Source organism: Aulostomus chinensis, chromosome 19, assembly GCF_037954235.1.
Source record: "Aulostomus chinensis isolate RoL2024-O1b breed Wild chromosome 19, RoL_Achi_v1.0, whole genome shotgun sequence".
NCBI classification, from domain to species: domain Eukaryota; kingdom Metazoa; phylum Chordata; class Actinopteri; order Syngnathiformes; family Aulostomidae; genus Aulostomus; species Aulostomus chinensis.
In genome coordinates, this window is record NC_141338.1 from 2338415 (window position 1) to 2364325 (window position 25911).

The window sequence follows — 25911 nt, forward strand, 5'->3', positions numbered from 1 at the left end:
ACGGTAGGACGGTGGTCAGTGACATATTCAGTTTTTCTTTTCTTAAAGGTTCCTGTCAGTTTTTCATTTACGGTCCTATTTTATTTCTATGTTGCTGTGTTGAATCTTTCTAATCATTCTAGTAACACGAGCGGCGCCCTGCTCCCATCAAACCCAGTCACAAATGGTGTTTGTTGTACTGGGAGGAGTTTCTGCTGACGATGGAAGGGCTCTGTTTGAAGGAGTGAATTATTCCCACTCAGCATCTTCTTCCCGGGAATCACAACGAAGCCACAGTGGCTCTTTTCAAGCTGGATCACTGAACCGAACGTCACATTCTGGTGTGGATCCAGGCAGGGTGAAGCGAGGGCGGCCGCGCTCCTCCTGATCCGGCCGCCCTCGCTTCACCCTGCGTGTCCTTCCATGTTTCATCTGATGAACTCGCCTCTGTCGATCAAAACCTGGGAGAGGAAGGGGACACGTTTCTGCTCTGAGCCTCGTTTACCACCACACGTTTTCTTTTTCTGACAAGAACTCAGCATGTGTTCGTATCATTTTGATGATGTTAGAGGAGTTTTCGACTTTTTTTTTCGTAGCAATCATTCCTATCTTCATTGAAAACACGTTGAAAAGGTGACGGTGGGGTTTCTTCCATCAGTAAAGGGCGACGTGAAGTCGGGCCGTCCCTCCACAATATTTCTCTTAGAGCTGTACTTTGACAAACAGTTACAAATACTGCGTCTTCGTGATAATTCCATCAATCACCCAGACATGACTATGTGGTAATAACACTAATCTGGCTGATTATTGGAGAAACTGTACTGAGACATTCATCCATGACGGACCAATCAAGCCGCGACCACCGGCCGTTTACAAATGTCATTATTTTATTGGCGTTTATTTGACATTTAGGCTCTAAACAACCAGAACAGGAACAAACGTAGCGTCACAGATCCTCAGATATTCGCTCCCTGAACCCTGACCAGTCACTGAGCGCCGTGGCGTCACAGCTGTTGCGAGTGAAGCTGCTCCACCACCCAGATCTCAGAGGTGATAAGCACGCAGCTCATCACCCTCAGTCCAGATGTTTCTCCCACAAAGCAGGTTTGAAGAGGTGCTAAAGTGACAGGCAGGATGCTGTATGACCGGTTCTCCAGTCACAGGATTTGAGCAGAACCTGACCTCCGACCCCGCGGCCTCACCTCTTGGCCTTTTTCTCCTTCATGATCTTCTTGCTTTCCTCTCTCCGCCGTTTGTTGACGGGGTTTCGGGGGTCATAGATCTCGAAAGTGTCCTCGTCCTGCATGTTGGCATCCTTGACTTTTCTGGTTTGCTCATCAAACTGCAGAACGTGGCCCATCCTAAATCAGGGGGAGAGTTCAAAGAGCAGAGAAGAGCGCCACTAAATCACCGCTCTGAGGAACTTCGCTGCAGGACAGTCTCAACTCGCCCCGAGCGCTAAAATCTGACCAACCCGACTGTCTCATATCGAGAAAGCCACACTTTAATGACATGCAGAGGAATCTTATTTCGAGAAGCCTTCAAAAGGAAGCTGTCACATTTTCCACCGACAGACACTCAGTAAATAACAGCCTGACTTTTGTTAGAAGTTGTAAGTGTTTCTGTAATTTATGTGTTGCGTGTGTTTCTGCAGTGTGTGTTTGCAGACCATTTCTGTGGTGTTGTGTGTGTCCGTGTCACCTGAGTGTTTGGAACTGCAGTTTTCACACTGAAGCCTGCTGTCAGGCCTCCGTGCCTCCCCGTGGGTGTGGGTCAGGTGGGTATTAAACTGTTAAAGGAACCATCAGAGCTGCGCTGCGGACCTGAACCCCTCCAAGTCTGACGTCCGGGCTGTTTTGTGTAGCTTGCGTCTCTGGCTACATGCTGGGCGTGTTAGTGTGTCGGTCTCTGCGTGCGTGTGCGTGCGTGCGCGTGCGTGGCGCAGGCTCTCCTGCGTCCGTTTGAAATCGGCAGGAGTTGTGACAGCTCATCTAGAATGTCATGGCTAGACTCTGGCGGACCCCGAGGACTCCTGCTGGGTGAGCCAGCCGCCTCTGATAATTTGTCTAGCAGTCTCGGTGATGACAGCCGGCCGGCCGACCGGCCTCCACTCCCAGAGCTGAGGTGGAAACTGGGCTTATCAAAACCACTCTGCTGCGCTGCCATGATGCAAGACTACAGAAGCCTTACCTCCATTTATTTTTCTGACTGGAGGAGGGGTTGGGACTGCCAGTGGAGGGACAGCGAGAGCAGCGGCGGGCTGATTGCATTGAGAATGTGGACTTGTGTGTGTTAGCAGAGGCTGAGAGCGGTGGGGGGGGCTTAAGTGGGAGAGTCAGAATTTGTAGACAGAGACACATGGAATAGTTTACCTCCTCTGGCCCAGACTTGACTTCCAATGTCTGACCTGTTGTAACCCACATTCTGTTCACAGTGCTCCTAGAGTGGCACAGACTTCCCACTGGTGTTTTTCTAGGACTGCTATGCTGCCCCCCCCTCCTGCTCCCTCCCTACCTGGCGGGGGTGGCCCAGTGAGGTGTCTATGGCTGGGAGGAGCTCCCCGCGCCAGCCAAGGCTTCTCTCAAATTCATTAGGGCCCCCCCCCACACACACACACACTGACAGACGACACTTCAAGGGGGCTTCTGGAGACTAATAGCAACTACAGATTTTGTTATTCTAAATCCTTCTCGCACAGACACTTCACTGCGATTCAAACACATGGAATTCATTTCCAACGGCGTGTAGTTGGACTGCGAGATCGTCGGTGAAAAACAGAATATGAGAGGAAAACACAGCGTCAGGGCTGATTTCCTGATGGCCGATCTGGTGGCTGCACCTCCACCTACACACACGTTTGACTTGAACTTTCACACACATTTATTGGGATTTCCAGACCCGACAAAGGTCGAAGGTTATCATGTCCAATAACAGAAGAAATGTTGTTTTCTCATTCAGGAAGCTCGTCTTCCACGATGTTTTCAGTGTTAGTGTCTAACGATCCTGGGCTCCTCCTTCTACAACCGTCCCCACACCACCAGCTTTGCTCAGCCAGCTTGCATGTGCTCCTAATGTTGTAGACGCCAAACCTAAAGATGTTTAGGTCGCCGTATGACGGCTGACTGCACAGCAGCGGTGCGTGTCTGATGCCGGAGAACGAGCTGCTCACTGACCATCCTCTGTCGTCGTCCTCGTCCTCGTCCAGCTCCTCCGCCACCTCCTGCGGAACCTCCGTGATGGCTGACGTCAGCTTGGACTTGAAGCTGTTGAGGAGGGCCATCGTCTACACAGCCGAACAAATCAGAGACATCAGCAGGACATCCGTGCATGAGGATGACGATGAGGAAGATGTATGCAACCACGCCGCTGAACCCAGGCGGCTTCCTCTCACTCACCTGTTCTTCTCGGCTGGAGCCTCTCTTCAGTTTCTGTTTGCGCTGTTCCTCGTACTTCTTTCGACCCTCCAGGTACTCGGCCACCGCCTTGTTGGCCGGCTTCTTATCTGCTGGACGAACAGGAAGGACCTCATGAGTTCTAACATCATGAAGCTAATTATCAACCGCTACATCACGAGTTCTCTGCAGAACCAGGAGAGCATTCGGTTGTGCCCGCATGAAATGGACCTGACCTGTTCATGCTAGAGTCCTCTGGAGGATCTGGTTACTGTGATTCATTATGAACCAGTGGCTCACTCAGTCCTGGTCTCTCAGTCCTGCTCACTCAGTCCTGCTCACTCAGTCCTGGTCTCTCAGTCCTGCTCACTCAGTCCTGCTCTCTCAGTCCTCCTCACTCAGTCCTGCTCTCTTAGTCCTGGTCTCTCAGTCCTGGTCTCTCAGTCCTGCTCACTCAGTCCTGCTCTCTCAGTCCTCCTCACTCAGTCCTGGTCTCTCAGTCCTGCTCACTCAGTCCTGGTCACAGACGGACTACTAATTATGTAACACAACTGTCAGTGTGCCAGACCCAGTTCTTTTTCCACAGGTGCCATCAGGTTGAATAGAACCTCAGGAAAAAAAAAGCCCTGCAACAGAAATCACTGCCTCTCTGGGTCATGTTGCTGATCGCTACCCAAAGTGAGAACCAGAAAGAGAAATAATACAAGTTTTATCATCGTCAACCCCCCGCTCATATCTCTGGTTCCAGGACCGCAGGTCCATTTATGAAAACCCATTTATCCAAATTATTGCCATAAAAACAAGGCTCCTTGACGGGTTCCTCTCCTGCCACGAGGAAGCGCACCAACTGAAGCTCCCTGACGCGCTAAGATGACAACACGGAGGGAGGGAATTCCTCCGCTTCACATCTCCCCCGCCGTTTGACGGATGAGGAGCGAGAAACGTCTCCGAGATGATCAGAGAGAAAAGATAAAAGGCAGGAGGTCTCGTCCAGCTGTGACGGTTGCTGCCGTACCTGATCTGAGAACACGATAATCACGGAGGTGAGGAGACCAGGCAGCATGGGGGAAGTTCTCTCATCTCTGACTGACAGGCCCTGCGTGAATCCAAACTTCTGCCAAACTTTGTGAAGATGTAGTGGATGACGGCGTCAACCTAGTAACCCCTCGCTCCGTCTTCCTCACAGATGACCTACATTGCAGCGGCGACCTTCTAGCCGAGCCTTACGTAATTGATCGCTCCCAGACATGAGAGACCCCTTTACTCCTGAGCAGAGACCAGAGGACACCAGCACATGTTCACTCACCGGGACGCAGACAAGCAGAAGATCTGACTGCAATGGCGGTGTTGGGTGAATGAACACGCACGTACACACAACGGGCGGGTCGGTGATTTCTGCATGATAAGTCAATGTAGTCGTTTTTGTGATGGAAGCAAGATGGCGAGAACACAAAAACTCTGACTCTGGGGAGGATTTGTAACATTTCCCAGGTGATATGACAGACCGTGGAAACTGAACTGGTTTTAAACTGGTGGACGGACAAACGGGGGCCAGTACAGGACGTCATCCTGAGCTCTGGGAAACTGTGGAGAACTCTTTTTTTCTCATTATTTGCTGATATTTTATAGATTTGGTGATAAAACTTATGTTTAGCTGCAGATCTAACAGGGAAGTAGAGTGGAGGATGTGTGTTACTGAACACGGGCGGGGGGGGGGGGGTAGGGGGGAGGAGTGAGGGAAGAGAGAAAGAGAGAGAGAGGGAGAGAGAGAGGGAGAGAGAGGGTTCACGCCAGTGCTGGGAATCCTCGTCTTCTCCTCTTCGCTGTGTGTGAAATACTGAAGTTTCTCGTTCTGAATTATGAAGCTGACACCAGCGTCTCATGCGCTTAATGTGCTTCTGTAAAGCCTCCAGTTCAGACAGCAAGTCACGGAGTGGCAGACGGTGAGCACAGTCTGCTGGCCGCTGCCGCGCTTTCTTTCCACAACAAAATGTGATGTCACACACACACGGCGAGCCCCGGGACACATCACCTCACCGGCCACGCCACGCCGCCTCTGACTGGACGCTCTGATACATTCAGCTGCGCAAAATAAATGACGCAACAGAAACAACACTGCATGAGGCTCAGTGAGAGCTGCGATGTTTGGATGCGTTTGTTGGTGGGGATCTCCATCGGAACGCTCGGGGGCTGCCTGGAAACGATACAGCGACGTTAGTCACGCTTCCATCGAACTATCAAGGCCATGTCAAGCAGAAATGTTGCAACAAAAGGAAATGTGATAAAAGCCAGGAGGGGATAAACCAGGCCAGACTCTTACTGCGGCACAATTTATCAGAACATCTGCTAAAATATCATGGTGGATGCAGTTTTGTGGTGCTGGGGAAATATCCCAGCATGCAAATGGAGTTCTACAGATGAAAGCAAATCATCACAACTCCAGTGCCGGTGAGAGAAGCCACGCCTTTGATTCCACATCTCTTCAAGATTGTTCAGTTTTATGCGCAATGCTTGTTTTTGTCAAAAGATGGCGGTGGAGGCAGCATTGTGCAGGGCGCTAACAGAGCAGAAGAAGAAGAAGTCGTCATCCGTGAGACATCTTGAGGAATTACCTCGGCCATGTTGTCCAGGTGCGAAGACTCTGGGAATCTCTGGGACGCCGCGGCGAGGGGACGAGTCGGCCGGTCTTGTGAGTTCACCAAAGGAGTTTCCACCTCCTGTTTCGCACTTTTACACAATTTTATAAAAAAGGCAAAATCCACCTCGATCCAGGTCACCCAGCAGTCGATGGACTGAAAGAACAATCCAGCCAGATGATGTGCCGTCTCCACAGCGACCAAACAAACGTGAAACATGGTCGCTGAGTTTCCATTTCACATGATTTAAGCAAAGCGGTGTGTAATGGTGGAACTGGAGTGAAAAGCTCAATGTTCTCAATGCTTCACCGTCAACCAGACGCAGAAGTGGCCACAGCGCGTCAATCATTTTTGCTGTATGAAGCAAAACCGTTAGAGAAAAGCAAACAGTATTAACTCCTCTCATTAAAAGGCCAAGCCAAAATGGCCTCGGCCCACCCAAAACTTCAGCCCTGCTGCCGTGCCTGTTTACCGGACTATCAGTAAATCTTTCAAAAAAGAAAAAGAAATATTCAGTTCAGGTTTATGGAACCTTAAATCATGCATTTTAATGTGTTTTTAATAATGTATAAAAGGCTTTTTGACAGAGGCCATGTTTCACGTTGAGGAGAGGATGGAATCTGAGACGTTCACCACAGGAAGAACGTAACTGAGCAACAAAAGGCCTCAGTGCGTTTGGGTTATCATTTAATGAGGTCCAGAAAACCAGAAAATTATGCTAATTTTCTACGTTTTAGGCTGTGGATACACCAAATACTGAACAATCACTGTAATTTCCACTTCCCCTGGAGTCCACATGGAAGTCTGCTCTGCCGCTGGAGGGGCCAGACCTTTGTCTCTTGATTTATACGACCAACAAGTGATCTCCCTCCATCATTGCCCCCCCCCCCCACAGCCCGCGACATGCTGGATGCTGACTGATGACGCCCTCAGGTCCTACGTGAGGAACACACATCACCCTCTCCAGCTGTTGTCACTAACGACTATCTTTAAGTTTGATGGCCTTTCTAACTACATTCCTCCCCTCTCCTGTCACCTGGGCTCAGGAGGGCAACAAATCAAGCTGCTGATGCTGCAGCAACCCAGGGCTGCGGACCACAAACGCCTCCCCTACATGATAAAAGGTTCCTTCCTCTCTTAAACAATCAGCGCTTTCTAAAGAAAAGTCAAAAGCGACGTGGCGCCGAGCTGTGAGGCAAGATTATTGCCCATCATCAATCACAAACCCATCAAAAGTAATTTTGTCCGCCGGTACTCGAGAGTTCAACGGCGATTATCTATCGACGATTACGCAACAGTGGAAATCTGTCAGACTGAAGTAACCTGGTTAAAAAGGGTCAAACGCTGCACTGACAAGACAAAATAACACGCCAATGTTAATCACATGTAACTGGTGTTTTGTGTGTCACTCGGTTACAACATGTCTTCAGTCTGACTGACAAGGCACCAGTGGAATGAAACTCAGAGGCGCAACCTGTAGAATGTTTAAGTGGAGCAGAGGCTGTTGCCACAGGGTTGAGGGTGGGTATTGAATGGACAGTGGTTTCAGAATGGCTCTCTTATTTTTGGCTCTGGTGCCCAGCAGCCATGCCAAGAAAGAGAAACCAGACTACAGGAACATGCTATAATTTATTTGATGAAAACTGAAGTGATGACTGTTGAAAAATAATATGAAAAGATGAAAAAAAAGACACATAAAACCCCCCACAACCCCCCCCCCCCCAAAAAAAACCCCATGCTCTTCTTGAGTTGATGGTGAATTCTGAAGAGACAATTATAGCCCTTCCTTACTGCACACACCCGCATACACGCAGGGTTTTCAAACCCACGAATAAAAGCCTATTGGTAGTGTAGCAGCCTCACGGACGCAGCCGCCATGTTGGGAGGACGTGAACAGTGTCAGCGTGGAGCATCTGGAGCTCGTATACAAACTCCCACGGCGGCGGCGGCGGCAGCGGCAGCAGCTGACTTCATTTCTGGGAAGTTGTTTTCATTGATGCTTCCGTGTTCCCGGCTGAGAGCAGAACTCCAACCACTCTTCTAGGATGGGAAGAGATGCCGCACATGACCACGTTCACTTGCGAGCTCCCATCGATGCTCCAACATCCGTGTGCTGCTCTATCTGCTCTCTGTGCGGGTCTAACATCCGTGTGCGGTTCTAACATCCGTGTGCGGGTCTATCATCCGTGTGCGGGTCTAACATCCGTGTGCGGTTCTAACATCCGTGTGCGGGTCTATCATCCGTGTGCGGGTCTAACATCCGTGTGCGGTTCTAACATCCGTGTGCGGGTCTATCATCCGTGTGCGGGTCTAACATCCGTGTGCGGGTCTATCATCCGTGTGCGGGTCTAACATCCGTGTGCGGGTCTAACATCCGTGTGCGGGTCCAACATCCGTGTGCGGGTCTAACATCCGTGTGCGGGTCTAACATCCGTGTGCAGGTCTATCATCCATGTGCGTCTAACATCCGTGTGCGGGTCTAACATCCGTGTGCGGGTCTAACATCCGTGTGCGGGTCTATCATCCGTGTGCGGGTCTATCATCCGTGTGCGGGTCTATCATCCATGTGCGTCTAACATCCGTGTGCGGGTCTATCATCCGTGTGCAGGTCTATCATCCATGTGCGTCTATCATCCGTGTGCAGGTCTATCATCCGTGTGCGGGTCTATCATCCTGTGGCTCCAAAGCGTCTCCAGCAGGACGGGCTACAACGAGCCCTCGCCAGTGTCCCTCTGTGGCTGAGCAGAGCTTCAAGATTTACAGCAGCGGCGCAGACAGCAGCCTCCCCTGCAGTGGCCACTGGCCCGTGACATCTAAGAATTCCATATAATGGAATTAACTTTTGCTTCCAACACAGAAATGTAATGAGGAGCTCCTGCCTCCGGCTGAGCTGCCAGAGAAGCACAAAACAAAAGGTCCCTGGCGGAGTTTAAATACCTCGTCAGATAATAGAAGAGCTTAGCCTGGCCGCCGCTCGGAGTAACAATACAAGGCTTCAACGCTCGAGTGAGTAGAAGAACTCTGTCTGCTCTGGACGGGTGGAGACGCAGCTTCCACGCGCGCAGGTATCACTGACACTCAGCAGGTAGATGGTGGCCGTCTGCCGATCGAAGGTTTTGATCCCCAGGCTCATTACTGAAGTGTCTTTGAGTCAGACATCAGACCTTCCCCATGACCACACTGTCCAACGTGTCCCTCTTTCTTTCTCAGGGAAACGGAGAGAAACAGAAGCTCAACAGTCTCTGGTGACATAAAAGCATCTTGCTCTTGAACGTCCCTCTACAGCGGCACTTTGACAGAGCAGCATTTCTGCTCTACTGTGATGGGTTTTTGAGTCAAACAGGATCCAAGGGCGAGTGCAGCAGAGACTAAGGTCGCCCCACGCCAAGCTCCACTGTTCAGCCTCCCAGTTGGTCAGAGTGAAGCTGTTTGACCCGAAGCTGCTGGCGTGCATCACACGTATCGTTATTCTGGGAAGCAGCCATGATCCCTTGACCACACTGGTGATGGGAAACACTGGGGTCAAGCCTCAGACTGACACGAGCACCTTGTACGTCAGCGATGAGCCTTCGTCTGCTCCAGACACCAGCACAACCATGAGGTCCTGCCCTTTCACCTAAATCTTAAACCTACCATTTTACCGTCCGGGCAGGGCTCAGCGTCAGCAAAAACCCATCAGAGGACAAAGACACAGTGTTTGAGCAACACAAGCCCATCAGTCAATTTTGGCTAGTGGTAATCGCTCAATTAGGCCGGTCCCAGCAGAACCCCCCATGAACTGTTTTGTTTGTTGCACAATAATGACAGTCAACCTCAGGCTAGCCCCCGCGCCACGGCGGTTGCTGGACTTTTCAAAAATGTGTTTCAGCATCAGCAGCAATTCAAAGATTGACGGCACATGATGACACACTGCATGTGTGGTGAAGACCAGCGGAGATTTGAGGGCAGATTTCTTAAAGAATCACAATGGCCACGACTACAAGCTCACACTCGCACACACACACACACACACACACACACACACACACACACACACACACACACACACACACACAAAGAGTTTTAACACATGCAATTTTCTGCAAGCTTTAACACAAAAATGCAGAACCTTGGTGGGCGTCTGCAGCTAGCTGACTCTTGCCTATCTTAGAGTCCATTAGCGGAGACTGTAGCACAGACCACCGTCTGAGAGACACTCTGAACTGACGGAGACATTTGCAAACATGATTAAAAAGGCACCCTGTCAGCTTAAGATACATGCACAGTATATTCTAAATAACGCTGAACAATAACACTCATAAGTCAGTAGCAGCGCGGGGATTAAAGCTGCCCACGTACCCTCCTTTTCTTCCTCCACGACAGGCTTTTCTTCTTTCCTTTGTTTAATGGCCTGCAGCTCCTTCTTCAACTGTCGAGCTTCTTTCCGCAGTTCATCACTGTGAAGAGAGAATTAAGAACTCTCACTCAACATCTCCAGCTGTTTACGACTGTGGATGAGCGACGGCGAACGAGCACAGATACGTTTTAGCATCATTATGACCTTATAAAACTCCAGCTCTGCATCAGCACCTTGAATGTGAACAGTTCTCACTGAACACGAATCGTTCTCACTGAACGCGAATCGTTCTCACTGAACAGCGAATCGTTCTCACTGAACAGCGAATCGTTCTCACTGAACGCGAATCGTTCTCACTGAACGCGAATCGTTCTGACTGAACGCGAATCGTTCTCACTGAACGCGAATCGTTCTCACTGAACAGCGAATCGTTCTCACTGAACAGCGAATCGTTCTCACTGAACGCGAATCGTTCTCACTGAACGCGAATCGTTCTCACTGAACGCGAATCATTCCAAAGCCTTTTGCTTCACAAAATGTGCCGCGATTCAAACATCACACGCTGCGTGCTGGTGAACGAGTGAGGAACAGAGATGGAAAGCTGGTGGTACTGCAGTGACTTTGGAGCAGCGTTCCCCACATCATCATTCTAGGAGGGATGTCAAGGTTGAGATGTGAGGGGCGAAAGTGTTGCTTGTGTTGAGATGAGTGATTGTCTTGTACAAGTACTCATTAAAGCATTTGAGCGAGGGAAACGAGTCTGCAGCTATAATTCCTGCAGTGTAATGAGTACAATCACTCTAAAAACTAGACGGCACTTGGAGCTCAAACCTCTGCCAAATGAACTCCGCTAAACCCAAATGCTCTTTTTTGCGTTGTTGGAAGGATCGACACCAGAACTGAATGGCTTCTCCCTTGGCCCGAGCCACATCTCGGGGCATAAAACTCGACAACGGCACACACAAAAACTTGGGCTGTGACAATTTTTGTGTTGCACCTTCTTTCATGTCCAAAGTGAAACACTGGAACCACGTCTGAGTGGACTGGCCTGGTGCGTCCCGCCCTCCACACTCGTCAGACACAGAGCGCCTCGTGAATGTGCATGAGCCTGCTGATCAGTGCCTCTTCACCATGAATCATAGCAACAACGAGCAGCGAGAAAAGTGGATCCATCATGCAGCAGTAAAGACGCGTCACCACAGTCCCAATTAGCAGGACCATATTTCACTGCAGGAAGTCATTCACTGCATCATCGTGGCCAGAAAAAAACAATTCACAAAGGGGGACAAATTATAACTTTTCGATGTGTCAGTCTTTCCTTTACAAGGGCAAAATGAGGGAGCAGAAAAAAACCAGTAAATGTCGCTGTTTTACATTCAGATTAAGAGACACGTTTTGTCATAAAAAGAAATGATGCAGCCCTCCGAGCAGAGCAGGTTCCCGAGTGTTGTGAAGGTCCGTCCAAAGAGCGACACCTGAGTGTGTCATAAACTTTCATATTCTGTGTTTTAGCTGAATTTGTTGAGGGGAGGCGGCCAGCCAGCACCCTGAGTGTAAGCTGGGCTCAGACTTAATGAAGCTCTTTATTGGCACTTCATGTCCCTGGCAATAAAAGCAGAGATGCTAATTGTGAGTTTACAGTGTGCTTCTGTCCTCTCGCCCTTCCTACCGTCACTCCAGCTAAGCAAACATAAACTAAGTGATGTGATTTGTGCGTTTCACAACACAACACAGGCCTCGTCATTTACGTGCTGGATCTAACCGCCTCTGGCGAGGAGCTCACGGGTTTAGTGGCGTTTATTTGGTTGTCTGTTAGCGAGATAAGTCAAAATAAGGGCCAGTTTTTCAGCAAACGTGGCAGCGCTAAGACCTGAGCCGGGGAGCAACTCCTACAATTATGGCTCAGATCGACTTCCCGTCGTGAAAACCCGCATCTTCCTGGCCGAGGTCACCGCGCACCCTCTAGTTTTACGTCACGATGCGAACTTTGCGTCTCCGCTTTCATGCGTTGTGAAGCCGATTCAAGCAAAACACCCTCTGAAATACTCAACTCAACAGCATCTTTTGTTTGGGCTTTTTCATTCACAGGTGTAAAATCAGAGGATTGACGTTTGAAGCATTTTCGTATTTATCCTCATTGAAAATATGCCTCAGGTGGATTTATCGTCTGTACACAGAAATTTAGATCTGTAAAAGGAAACACGGTGCTTGTCGTGTAAAACAGAGCACAGCGCTTTGGCTGGAAGCCAGATGATGCGACTGCACCAGTAAACTACATCAACGTCCTCCGACACATGAAACACACCACTGACAAACGCCGTCAGTGGCAGAGCTAATTAAACCCTTTATACTTCCTTTCCTCGAGTGGCAGTACATTAAGTATCACAGGCGCTGCTCTTGTCCAGCCACACTTAAAAAAACATTTAACCAAATGACAGAGGCAGGCCGAGGCACATTCTTGCTTCCTTGACTCGAGGCAGCGTCCCATTTGGCAGGCGGCCCAAAGCCCGACTCATGCAAGGCTGAATTCTGTAAGTCTGAACCGGGCCAGCAACGCTGATTATTGCTCCCTTTCACACATCTGAGAACTTCTGCCAGTTGCAGAGCAGATATATTATGCTAGGAAATGATAATATTTTTGCGCTGCCTGACAGCTCTGTTTTGGTCCCATTCTCCTGCAGAGCCACAAAGCACAGGTAAGCTGCACGGTCTGGGCTTCGGCCTAGAAACACGTGAGGCATCTCCAGACCAAACAATGGCTGCCTTTGTTTCTTACATCTGCTTCTCTGGGCTGACGTTCATTTAGATCCCTTTCTTGCCTTTTATCTTGTGTTTGTAGCCCCGACGCTCATGTTGCCTTTGTTGAGCTGTGGCTAAACACCGGGGCCTCAGACTGAGCGATTATTTTAACCGGATGTGGCATCATGGCATACATCAGCAGCTGTGACTGGACGCCACATTCGCCTCCCTGCTGCTCCTGATGACACACGAGGCGAAGCGGCCCCAGAATTCAAAGGCTACAAACTTCACGTGTGGCTCGTGGTTCTTTTCTGATAGCAAACCAGGATTAAGCACGGAGTACTGAGCCGGTCGGGAGCTGACGGAGGAGGACTCAGCTCATGGAGTCTCACTGGAGCCGTCAGTGTCATGTTGGCAGGATTCTGTGGTACAAATACACACAAATACACATAAGCTCATCATGCAAAAGTCCTCATATTTGGTTGGAATCACAACCTAAAGTAAATGCAACAGGTTTACACCATCAGTTTACAACGATTCAAAAGACTACAGTTTTTTGAAGCGCGTTCAGCAGTCAAGAACAGCGTCGTGTCTCGGCCTTGGCTTTGCTACTTTCTACCACTGCGATGGAGCCAGTTGCTCATTCTGCAGTCCTAACGTGTCACATGTGCCGGGTAACTGGGCAACCCTAATTACACGACGCTGTATTTCACAGCGTGCACCCACCATTCCTCCTCTGCTGAGCCGGGGGAGACATTCTTGATAGGCCTTCAGTTTATTTTAGTAAAGTATGAGATCAGTCCAGCCTTTTCTCCAGGACTGACAGCTGAGGCTTTGTACATATGTTCTACAGTGAGCTACACTTTGGACTGGGTGATCCTTTCCTGCCTGCCTTGACATGCTGCAGTTCGGAAAACAAGAGACGTCTCCAAGGCAACAGCCAAACAATCGACTCCACAGCCCGGCGCTAATAAAGGGAGAGAGGCCAGAGAGGACCGGAAAAGCCCCAACAACACCTGCTAAGACTCACCTTGAGGCTCAGCAAATTCCTCTCGCGACCCTCACATCACAATACTATAAATTATTTTGTTTCCACACGCTTAAGAATCATGGAAAATCCGTCTTTTCAGCAGGCCCGATGAATCATACTCTGCGGATCGAAATCCAGAGACTATATTTGCGCTTTTCCTTTCTCCAGGATTTACAATTACTCACAGTAGTACCTGAAAATTATTGTAACCGTTTCAGGCCAGTAAAAATACAGCAGTAATGTGACACGGCCCAATAATTCTGGTCTTTGACCGTCACATCGTTGATAAGAATACGGAATTTGTGTGTGAATGAATTGGGTCAACTCAGTTAGCGTCTCAGCAGGACGCTTCACTCCAGAAACACGCTCGTCAGGGGGGAGAAAACGACTCCGTCGTCGAAACTGTTCAGAGCTCCTCACACACGTCTTTGGCATCTCTGCACAGGAAAGTCTTCTTACATGTCAGGGTAGCACAAGCGACAGTACGAATATCTGCAATAAATTCAAAGTGGGCTTCAAAGACCAAGTTAGTGTGCTTCATTAACTTTGGTCTGACCAATCTAACTTTACATTGTCAGTTATTCTGTAGCTTTTTTTTTTGTGTCTGTTACTGCAGGCGCACTGCATATTTGTTTGTTCCTTCCATCACTTATTCTGATGGGTAAAGTAACTGCTGAGTACCTTTGCCCGCTAAATCCCTTACAGAAGAGGGATTCGGCCTTCAAAATAAAAGCAGCAATGCTTTATCATTACTATGGTTTTCTCAGAGTTGCTTTGAGAGCCAAGAGATTTTGTCGCTAGCGCGTTGTTAGCAGCTAAGCTTCTCTACATGCCTCGGTTGTGTGCTGTGCACTCGGCCGTCTCCTGTATTTACTGATGTTATGTTCAACTGTGATCAACTAAAATAGGACAATAAAGCTCCTTCTAATGATGAAATAATTCCAATCTTCATAGGTCCCTAATCTCAGGTCACATTAGCTTGTGATGCTACGCTAACACTTCCTGTTTGCCATTGGACAGGTACCTTTATTTTCCTTCCTTTTAGTTTTAATTGACCAAACTGAGTTTGGGACTCGCTATCATCCGAGACAGACGTCACAGAGAACTTAGCAAGGACTTGAGGGTGGTGCTGGATTTAGAACGAGCTGGTGCGACCCAGTCCAGGTGCTGGAAGCATTCATAAGGTTCAATGATGAATCAGCACAGGTGGAAAAACAACACCAACGGGATGAGAAATAGGGGTTGGAGGAGTTGGCGGGGTGTGCCTCCTGCCCTTAATTTGCTATCTGCCTGTAGTGCAACAACCGTGGAACAGAGACCATCCATCCACTGGACTCTCCGTCAGCAGGAGAGGAGGCTGCGCTGGCCAAAAGGAGAAGGCCAACCAGCAACTGAGAGCCACCCGGCAGACGGAAAAATAAACCGAACCGGGCAAAGGTGGATAAACGATGAACCCCTTTTTTGTGACTCCCCTCTAGTCCCTGTGGCTGCCAGCTACTGTCACTCTTTCACAAAATTAAAATTTAAAAAAGAAACCCAAAGAGCTGTGGATGATTAACTTTTCATAAAGAAAGCATATGAAATGATTGGCAGTTGGCCAAGAACTCTCTCACGATTCAGAACCTTGCATTTAATACTCCAGTGTCTGGCAGGAGTCTGAGGCTGACACAGGAATTTGACAACCTTAAAATAGTAGAGCGATGACTCTATGGTTCATCAAAACTCCACTGGTCTCCAAAAGGTTCAAGTATTTGCCTCTTTTGGACTTCTTTGCGCTATCATTTTACAGCCTTCAAGTGACTTTAAAAATGAAATCGAACTATTTTAAGTTCAAATGAAGCCACAATGTGACTGAAATGAGTCAAATCTATCATAAATAGGACAATTTTGTCTTATTTGGGCTAAGTACACCACAAGGATGGCAGCGGCAGCCTCTCTCCGCCATGGTGGACTCCAACCCCTCTAATGACTGAGCAAGTGATGCGGATGAATGTGCTAGAATAACAAGATGGCTGGGTGAACTCCCCTCAGGGGGCACTCCACGGCTTGGGCCCAAGCCAAGGAGAACTGTGAGCCGGAGTGGAGGAATCCAACCTCAACACAGGAATTTGCATGACTTTGCACAGTGATCTAGACCACCGCATTACCCCCTCAGCAGACCAAGGTTCCTCTTTTACAAGGGTGTCTGGCTCGCAGTTATTTACTAGATCCTTTGGCCGACTGTTACTTAGTCATGATGCAAGAAGGCAATGCGTCTTTTAGAATATCAAGCACATCTCTTCATGCGTTTCTCTAAATATTTTTCTTGTGTAACAGACAAAGTAAATGTGCAATGATGAAACTGATTGTCGTCCAAGATGTGTTCTGCTGGTCTTTGACTCATTTTCAAAGAATCCGTCTCCTCTCCTGGATATGCGTTGCTGTCTGTAACTGTTTCCAGAGAGCAAGTGCCCCATATGGGGCAGACATGCTACAGTGGGCCAAAGTTGTGTAAACCTGGAGGTTCCAAAACATACACAACCCTGCAGCCAAGAACTGGATTATCTCAAGTAGCTTTTTTTTTTTTTTTTTTTAAACACAAAAACTGTACAGAATGCTTTCTTGATCTTTTCAACCTTTTTTTTTTCTGAGAAGCGTTGGGTTATGACCGATGACAAGAGACAGGTGCAGCCAATTAATGCACAGCGACACGGCGTCCGGCCTACAGCCACTCGGTCAGGATAATTAATGTCTCATGTCCCGTTTACGTAGGAGTTACACTCTCCACAAGGCTGGAAGAATGCTTTCTGAGAGGAAACTGAGAGGAGGTCTGGACGGGGAAAGACACACGAGACCAAGGTTGCAACAACAACGAGACGAGAACATTAATAATCTGTTAATTGACCGAGTTTGCAAAAACTTTTTTATCTTTGTTTTACACAGAATTTTGCCGCAACGTGCAGCTAAAGACACGGCACGATTGAAGCGGCATGCTGGCTGTTGCAGGAACGCAGAATGGAAAGTTGCGTTCTCTCCTCTCATTCATTATGGATTGAAAGGAAAGTCGGGAGTTTTATAAAAACAGCAACAACACAGGAGGAGATGCACAAAGATATGGATTCCGTTCTACGTGTGACGAACGTGAGGTAACCTTGTGGAACGGATACATGAACGTGGGAAACTCCCACAACCAAAGCAGTATCCTGAGCACCAGGTCCGCTCCTTCTTGACATCATCGAAGCAAACTTTACTTCCATTCGTCTTTTTTAACCACTCGCCATCTCTTTCTTCACTTCCCTCCGTCAGCCTACAGCCGGTCGGGTCTATCCTGCAACGTAAAACAGCTCAAGTGTAGGTTCTGGTTCTGGTTGGGTCCAGAATTATCAAAATATACTGCCTCTCTGTTTGACGGTAACATTTAAGAGCAACACAAGATTATTTCCTGATTGGGAATCTGTTGGTTCCTTCGATCTGCAGCTCAATGATTGCGTTTGACTGCCTCGGAGATGAAATGATTTCCATTCAGTTGTGGGGGCCACAAATAAATTCGTACTGTTGAAGATTGGATCCCTCATCTAAAAGTCAGTGGGCTTTTGATTAACAGCATAAGCTACACCAGGAAATACCGCACCCATGAACTAAGCTTTTTACGCGTCTTAAAAATGGTGGTTGCTTTCAAGTGGCTAAAAGAGACTCAAGTGGGCTGCGGACATTAAAAGTTATAATGTTTAAAACACAGGAAGTGGTATGTGCCCGTGTTGTCGTCTGCTGAAGCTTTGTACTTCAAACTATTGACATTTTCGCTTCAAAAGTTGTGTTCATGGAAACGCAGGCTTGGAAACTGTGATGCTTAACAAAATGCAGAAGTCTCAACATAACCAATGTCCTGCAATAATCCACAATAATCCAGCCTAACAATCCCACCGCAGTGAGGCCCAGGCAACTGAAGGCCATGCTCACTTCCAGGCTGGTGCGCCTCATCTCTGCAGCGCTCCAGTTCATCACGCTCAGGGTCTTGATTCTGTCATTTCAGAGGACGCTGTCATACATGCATTTCCTGGAGACTCGCCTAACTTTAACCTTAAACCAAGTCTTAGCCCGAAAATGTCTTTTATTTCCATGGCGGGGAAGCGAGGAACCCCTCCAGCTGATGCTGTGACAGTCAAGGGTGCTGTCAAACACCTGGGTGAAGCCGGCGGATGTCAGATACTGAACACAGAATCTTTACGGGGTGATTTCATCAAGAGGAAGTGCAGTTGTGTCATTGTCTCCAGCCTGCAGTCACTGGAAAGCCATTAGCAGAGACAGCAGAGGGAGCCAGGCTCTGCTGGCAGGAGCAGCTCCCACTGCGTCCCACAGCCATATGGAAGCGTTTTGCTTCCCCAGTCATGCCCCGTCGGGTTTAACAAAAGTGGCGACTACCACATACACTGCTTTTGGGACTTCATTCAGCACCGTCTTTTATGAAGCAACCCCCCCCCCCCCCCCCCCCCCCAAAGAGGCCAACTTCAAACACAGCACACCAGACTTGATCAATAGCAACAGAATAGAAGTGTCAGAGGCTGAAGAACGACATCAAGCATCCAAGTGAGCTGAGGCTCTTATTAAAAAGAGGATGTGTTTGGACAGATTCTCCCGATCAGTGGTGACTCATCTCTGAATCCAAGCTTTGAGGTACAGTACACCAGGATTTGGCAACTTAACGCCAGAATATGAACACGTCCAAGCATTTTGCAATCATGGAATACTGCAGTGGAACATCATCTGGCTGCTGCAGAGCAACATGAGATAGTTTTGACCTGATGTAAAAAATATTTTGGTTTCAGGGAGACTCCTGATTTCAAGGTTGTCTCAGACGTGGAGAGAGAGAGAGAGAGAGAGAGAGAGAGACACATTACAAATGTTGAGCCAACTGAACGAGAGTGGACCAAGAGCAGTCCTGCACCCAGCAGCAAGCCAGCTGCAAGTGAGGGCTGCTGCCTCCACCACTGAGCCACCGACCTCATTCCCAATAAACTGTTTTTTAAACAAACAACTCGTATTTTTGTTTTTATGTATTTCCATGTTGAACTATTCTCCAATTACTCTTTTTCTGTTTACATTTATTTGTTTTTATTTACTTCCCGATTTATTAATTCCCCCATCTATTTACGTCTGGTTTCCTTTTCTCAAATGTTAATTCGGTCTTTAGCAATGAAAACCCAAACCACAGCACTGCGGTGATTACGCCTCTCCCACCAGATCCAGGATCAGATCTGGAGCGGCTGCCCCTCCTCCCGCCAGAGGCCACCCCCTCATTAGCACGTGAGTGAAGGCATACAGGAATAAATAAAAAAAATATTAAAAAATAAATAGAGACCAGCGGTAAATGGGAAATTTGGAAATGAGTGAATACGAAAATAAATTGCTGATAAAAAACAAGAATCAAGCAAATGAATTATTTTTTGTAAACCCATAAAAATAGAGAATATCATTTCCCTTCTGATCTTCGCACATTCACGGGCAAGTTAACCTGCAGACGTACTCGATAAGTGAGGATTTTATTAAAACAGCAATGCAAAAATAAAACAACAGAAATCCGTGTTTCCTCAGAGTGATGCTTTCATCTACTCTGCTTATTCCCGTCTGTTTCTGTATCATTTATTCATCTTTGATTGTGGCAGCTTCTACCCTCCATACTGTAAAGAGGCTACAACCACAAAAAGTCTGGCGTTTTTCCTTAGAGAAAAAAAAACAGCTCAACTAGCAAAGTGATGGTGAAAATGGTGTCTGTCTGTGTTTTCTTATCAGTTACGGGAGTCACAAGTGCAGCTCTCAGTGAAAGATCAACTGTCGGATGTCCTGCGACAGTAAAGTCAATCAGCCAGAACTGAGAGGAGTTTCTGCTTTAACGTCCTCTGGTTTTTCCCAGGTGACTAGATAGCAGTTGGGGTTCCTCCTCCCGCATTCAGAGCAGCTGAAAGCCCGAAGCAAAGCAACAGTGGGAGAGCAGAGCTCACCCTGCAACAATGCCCCCTTTGTCCCGGACTAACACTGTACCTACCGGCTCGCGCTTTGAAGCCCTGCCAAGACAAACCACTGTGTTGGGTTACAGTTCTTGTAGCAAAACAATCTGTGCTTGTGTTTAATATACTGCACTCTGTCTGCATGGGCCTGGCTGTCAGTCAGGGCACACACATTACTGACTGGAGGCCCGCTCCTTATCCCATTAGCACTAATGAGAGAGGGCCGTGTTGACGGTGTGTGTCGAGGGCTACCTGTTAATGGAGGAGATAACCGGCCGGCCGGCAGCATCAGCAGGAGATGACAGATAAATCACTCTCTGCTCTCTCCTCGGGTCACTTTTCAACTAATGTTGTCTCACACACTCTCACCCTCTGCTCTCGTCCTCGCCTCACTCTCCCTGCTGGCTCCGACGCATGTGCTGTTAGCTTCAGCAGCACAGTAAGTAATTTGCGTTGAGTGCCAACATTCCTGTTTCACACAGAAGGTCCACTGATGTTGGTCCAGTCAGCTTGTCGTGTGTGTGTGTGTGTGTGTGTGCGTGCAAGAGTGGATGAGTGTAAAAACATGCTTGAATATACAGATGAGTGACAAATTATGGAAAAACCATCAGAGCAGGCCCTATTTCAAAGATCTATGGCTCAAGTCCATTCATGAGTTAAGGGAAGCACGATCGGGGTGCCAAGGGTTGTAATTAGTCTCTCAATTAATCTTAGGTGTGTTAGGGGCGGGATGTAAATCCAACCAATCAGTGTCCTCTCCCATCCCCTTGCACCTTAGCACGTTGCTATTCGATGACAGATTTGGACTGCTGGAGACAGTTTTACGCTGAGGAAACCACCGAAAAATATTTCAGAAGCTAAAAGTTTCATTGCGTTTCCTCTATCCTGTCACGTTTAGAAATACAGTTTTTAGTTTATACATGTACATTTCAAATCATTTTGGGAAACAAGTTATAGCTCTGTGGTCTCAGACTAACCAAATAAGAGGAACGTGTGTGTGTGTGTGTGTGTGTGGTTCAAAAACACATTTCATTCCCACTGCAGCGGTTCACTGCAGGAACTTCATAAATATGCATGGTAGACTTGTTTTTTCTGTTGTCAAACAGGTGGCCCGGGTGACTGTGATGGCGCGTGAGTGAGGTGCTTCAGCTGAACGCTCCAGCTGGTCACACTGGGCGCTACCGTGAGGAAACGCCTGAGCGCAAGGGTTCCAGTTCGTTTGTTTTCAACTCAAATTGAGCTCCAAGTATTTGTGGCGTACTGGGAAAACGGACGGTGCTCTTGGGAGTTTGAACACTGACATTTTTGGACAGTTAAGCTCTTGTTAGCATCAGTCCTCATTAGCTTCAAGCTGAATATACATAGCTGGCTCCTTCTGCATTCTGTTGTCACAAAGAAGAAATGTAGGAGGGGAAAACATCTTCTGGAGATCGAGGCACAAATTTGTGAGCACATAAACAAAATACACTTCATGGGTGACGTATCACTGCTCTGAAACGCTGTCTCTGCCCTTTTCTGGGAAGACTTTTATAAATTCACTCATAACTGGGAAATATGCTGCATTTTAGAGGCACAAGTGTTGAATCGCGCATTTGATAAAAGGAAAATCCGATGTAAAACTGCTCTGGCAGTCCCAGCTTCATCAAAGAAACCCGCAGAAGCGCAGAGCTGCGTTGGGGGTTTACTGCTGCAGAGTCAGTCATTAATACATGCTAATTATTGTTGTGACTGTGTCTCAGCCCCAGGGGCGTCTACAGCCTTTTCTCTCATCTCCTCCAACTCTTCTTGTTGTAATTATTCAACTTCTTTTAGAAGCGAAGGAGTCGGTCGAGTTAACAGGCGACTCTTTTGGTAATTAATTATTTCCTGAGGTGATTCTTCCAGCCTCTTAGCTGTGAAGATGTTTTGTCTTGTCAGTGCCAAAGTAAATGAATGTTCTGGGTGTTTGGAGAGTTACTCAGGCCAACTTTGAAGACTTCACCTTATTCTCTTTGCTTACACTGTCGTCTACATAACTAAATTAATCAGCTGTAAATATTCCTGACTTAAATTGTGAATAAATGATGTAAAGTCCTGGTTCTCTTTTTTTAAGTCTCTCTGCTTTCCAGAAAGTCAAGTTCGGAGCTCGGATGGTGAAACGTCTGAGTATTTCTACACCACAGAACTGTGGCACGTCGCCTCAGGAATATGAAAATCAACAGCACCCCCATCAGGAGGTTACGCCGCATCACAAGTGTTGAGCAAAGCTGCCGTCTGTTGGATCTAGTCATGTGATCGGGAGACGAGCCTGGTACCTGCGGCTGGGCTTCCTCCCTCGCTCCTCCTCATCAGGCTCGGCGGCTTTTTCGACTCCTTTTTCTTTCTTGAGCTTTTTACTGATGAGCTCTTTGATCTTCTCTTTCTCGTCAGAGTCGTACTCTTCGCCCGAATCCGCGTCATCTTCAACATCACCGTCAGCCTCGTCGTCTGTCTGGAGGAATATGTGGGTGTTTAGGATCAGGAACACAGGCACACTTCCTCATCTTCACATTGTGCCTGACTTACTGCTCCTGCATCCCTGGACGCCCCTTTCTTCGTTCTCCATTGGACGATGAAAAACACATGGTTAATTATTTCAACAGGACAAAAATGATGAATTCTTAGACCATTTATTCAGCCATGACTCCTACTTCTCGACGGCAGGGACGGAGCTCAGTCTGGGATCATCTTTGAGGAGATCGTGACTGCTTTTGCTTTTCCCTTTTAGTGTCTGAAGAGACAACAATGATGAGCGACTGGTGCACTTTCACACACTGAAGTAAAGATTTGAATTTTACCTCCAGCAGTTTACCGCTGACCTTAGAAAACAAAACTGGCATCAGCAATGCAGGAAAACATTTGGCCAGAAGTGTGAATTCATTAGAAACATAATTATGAGGTCAGTTCCAAAGTTTTTCTCTGCCTTCCAGCGGTTTTGTTCATCGGTACCTGGCTGACTTGATTCGCCATCTCCTCTTCCTCCTCAGCTTCCTCTCCAAATGACAGAAGACTGAAGTTCCTACCGAGATCAACGAGCACAAGAACTTAGAACAACAGAAATCAGGAGCAAAGCAAACTGACACAGCAGACAAGAGAAAGATCAAAATAGCAGTTTGGAGCTGGAATGTTTTGTCATTTTGCTAAGTTGACCCTGATCAAATACTCTGATGAAACACAACTGTTGGATTCCTGCTGCCAAGTTCATACGGAGATGAACAACCTGGAAAAGTCATGGATTCGCAAACAGCCACTTCAAGGCCTGGAAAAATCTAAAAAAAAAATCTTGGAGATCTACTTCGCCAATCACTGCATTTTAAAGTAGTTGGGATTGGATTAATTATAATCTATTTTCAAAAAGCACTCCCAAAATTAGCAAAACATGATGTGACTGGAATTACGAGAAAATTCCGGAGGAAGATAAACAAGCAATCCCGGCATCAATGATGCCTACTGAGCCTCCTGAGAATGGCCGATGATGATTTCAACATTTCTGACAGATCCGCATGAATTCATATCAAACAAGGAAAAACAGGAAGAAGGGCAGGGAAGACCGAAGATAAACACGCAGCGCTGACCCAGCACGCTCTAAACGAGCTTCTCATTCTAACCACAAAGACGGCTGAAGACTCACTTTGTGGCTTTCGACTGAAACTTCTTTCCTTCTTCTTTATCCTTTTCCTTTTTGGCTTTCCTTGTTTCTCGCGGTACGATGTCATCAAAAGGAGAATGTAACACCTGGAGGAGTCAATCGTTTTGGTTTTTTTTTTACATCAGCATCTTCAAACAAAAGTTGAAAAGCAAGGAGCGAAATAGAAGACTGGCAAAACACCTCAGCCGTTCTGATCTTGTGGGGATTCAGAGGTCTCTCGTCATGGTCACACTCAACCTCTGCGAGTCGCAGCATGTTATAAACCGTGTCCCCCGTCACCTGCGTTGAAATCACAAGAGGTCAAGTACACTGATGAGGTAGGAGGAGCTTCAGGAGCCTGGAACACATCTTAATCTGCCTCACCTTGCCAAATATGGTGTGTTTATTGTTGAGTTCGTCCGCACGACCCAAGGTGAAGAAAAACTGACTTCCGTTATCATGTGGCCCAGCGTTCGCCATGGCAACCAAACCTCTCCGGTTGAAGCGCAGTCTGGAGTGAAATTCATCCTAGAAGTGGGAGTGAAAGACAGTTTTGTTCCTGTGGATGTTTTAAGAAGGAGAATTCCACTGTCAGCTGCTCTCGGCTTCAGGTGACATCGGAGACTTTCTCCTCCTGCTCCGACTCAGATAGAAGGGGACTGATTCAGGGGCGTCCATGACTTACAGACAACTTTCTCTGTGCTGTGCATAAACAGTAAAGCAGAACACTTTCATTTAATCAGGTCAGCACATCTCCTTGTTCCTGAGGTAACAGAAGTGTGTGAACTCACACACATGAATAAATGAGCAATGTCACCTCTGCACACAGTAGCAACCAGCAGCATCCCTCTATTTTAGTCCCCATGAGCATGTAATGACCGCTCAAATTATTCGAGTGAGTGACCTCTGACCCCAGAGAGTCTGTGTGTAGACTGGTGTGAAGCTGAGCTGCCTGCTGGGGCGCCTGCTTGTTAATCCGCCTCATGAGCTCTTGGTTATGAAAAAAGCCAAATATTAGGAGCCCAAATTGATTGTTGACCTCTATCTTGCATAATTTATAAAGTATTCCAGAGGAAGCGGAACCTTGAAGGGCCGTCCATAGATGGACTCTCCTCCTGTTCCTGTACCAGTAGGATCTCCACCCTGAATGATGAAGTCACGCACCACCCGGTGGAATATTGTGCCATCGTAGTAACCTTGAAGACAGAAAAATGAAAGATGGGGAGATATTGTTTTATTTTGCATTATTTCATGATTTCTCTCTAATTTTCAACTGTTTTCCATGTAGGAACTATGGAACAATGACTTTATACCTTCCATGCACAGTTGCACAAAGTTCCTGCATGCTTTAGGAGTCTCCTTGGACCACAACTCAATGTCGATCTCTCCTGCTGACGTCTTCAACAGGACCTAAGACAGAATCATGAGGTGGAACTTTGAAACAGGCAATTACACATTTAAAAGTACTATTAATAATTCAACCCATCTATCTAACAGGAGATACAACACAAGGCTGAGAACATCAGCAACTGCGGTTCGCCTGAAGCTTCGCGAAGTGAAAATTGTGTGAATCTGCGACATATCAGGATGCTACAATCTGATTCGACTTCAGCGCCACAAAGCGAGTGAGCTCATAGATATCGAACGTTGTCAAAAGCAAACACTTTAGGCAAATCAGAGCTTTTTGTTGTAAAAACGCGTAATAAGTGAATTAAAAAAGCAGAATGCAATGTTGAGTCTCACCTTCCCATTCGTTGGCGGCTCTTGGATGTAAATGTTGCTCATTCTTCAGCGTTTCTCGGGAAAGCAAGAGTCTGTTACTGCCTCTGACACGAATCTCCCCGAAACGCACAGATTAAACATATAGAGCAGAATATTATGTTTTCGTTAGCATGCAGCACACAAGTGGCATACTTCATACTCCCCTGACCATGTATTGTTTACTTCTGAGTACGTGAGGGAGGATAAACGAAATAAAAGCTTATTTTATAAAATCCGATCAAGTACAGCACAATCCGTATTTGGTTTTTTTTTTAAACACACCAAGTGAATAATTACCTGTATGAGTGTCAAGTCGGTTAAGAGAAAATAACATATCAGTATCACTTCATTTGGCAAACTCCCCTATAGTTGTCCTTTGGTTCAACCCAAGTGTTCTGTGATAATTAA

The 25911-nt window shown here is 47.4% G+C and overlaps 1 protein-coding gene across 2 annotated transcripts; it reads right to left on the bottom strand.

Annotated features, from left to right (window-relative positions):
- Positions 1-851: 851 nt before the first annotated feature.
- Positions 852-25889, bottom strand: cwc27 (CWC27 spliceosome associated cyclophilin). 2 transcript variants are annotated; one of them, XM_086187802.1, is made up of 15 exons: positions 25801-25889; positions 25486-25528; positions 25056-25152; positions 24826-24938; positions 24127-24270; positions 23944-24042; positions 23746-23849; positions 23064-23133; positions 22766-22845; positions 22641-22674; positions 22391-22566; positions 10346-10443; positions 3375-3484; positions 3153-3262; positions 852-1340 (listed from the first exon to the last, which is right to left on the bottom strand). In XM_086187802.1, exons 2-15 carry the CDS (start codon positions 25525-25527, stop codon positions 1178-1180), a joined length of 1440 nt encoding a protein of 479 aa, XP_086043928.1. In that variant the 5' UTR covers position 25528; positions 25801-25889; the 3' UTR covers positions 852-1177. The 2 variants fall into 2 exon arrangements, with proteins under 2 accessions (XP_086043928.1, XP_086043927.1); XM_086187801.1 differs by lacking the exon at positions 25801-25889 and having other exon boundaries at positions 3375-3481.
- Between the last annotated feature and the right edge of the window lie 22 nt (positions 25890-25911).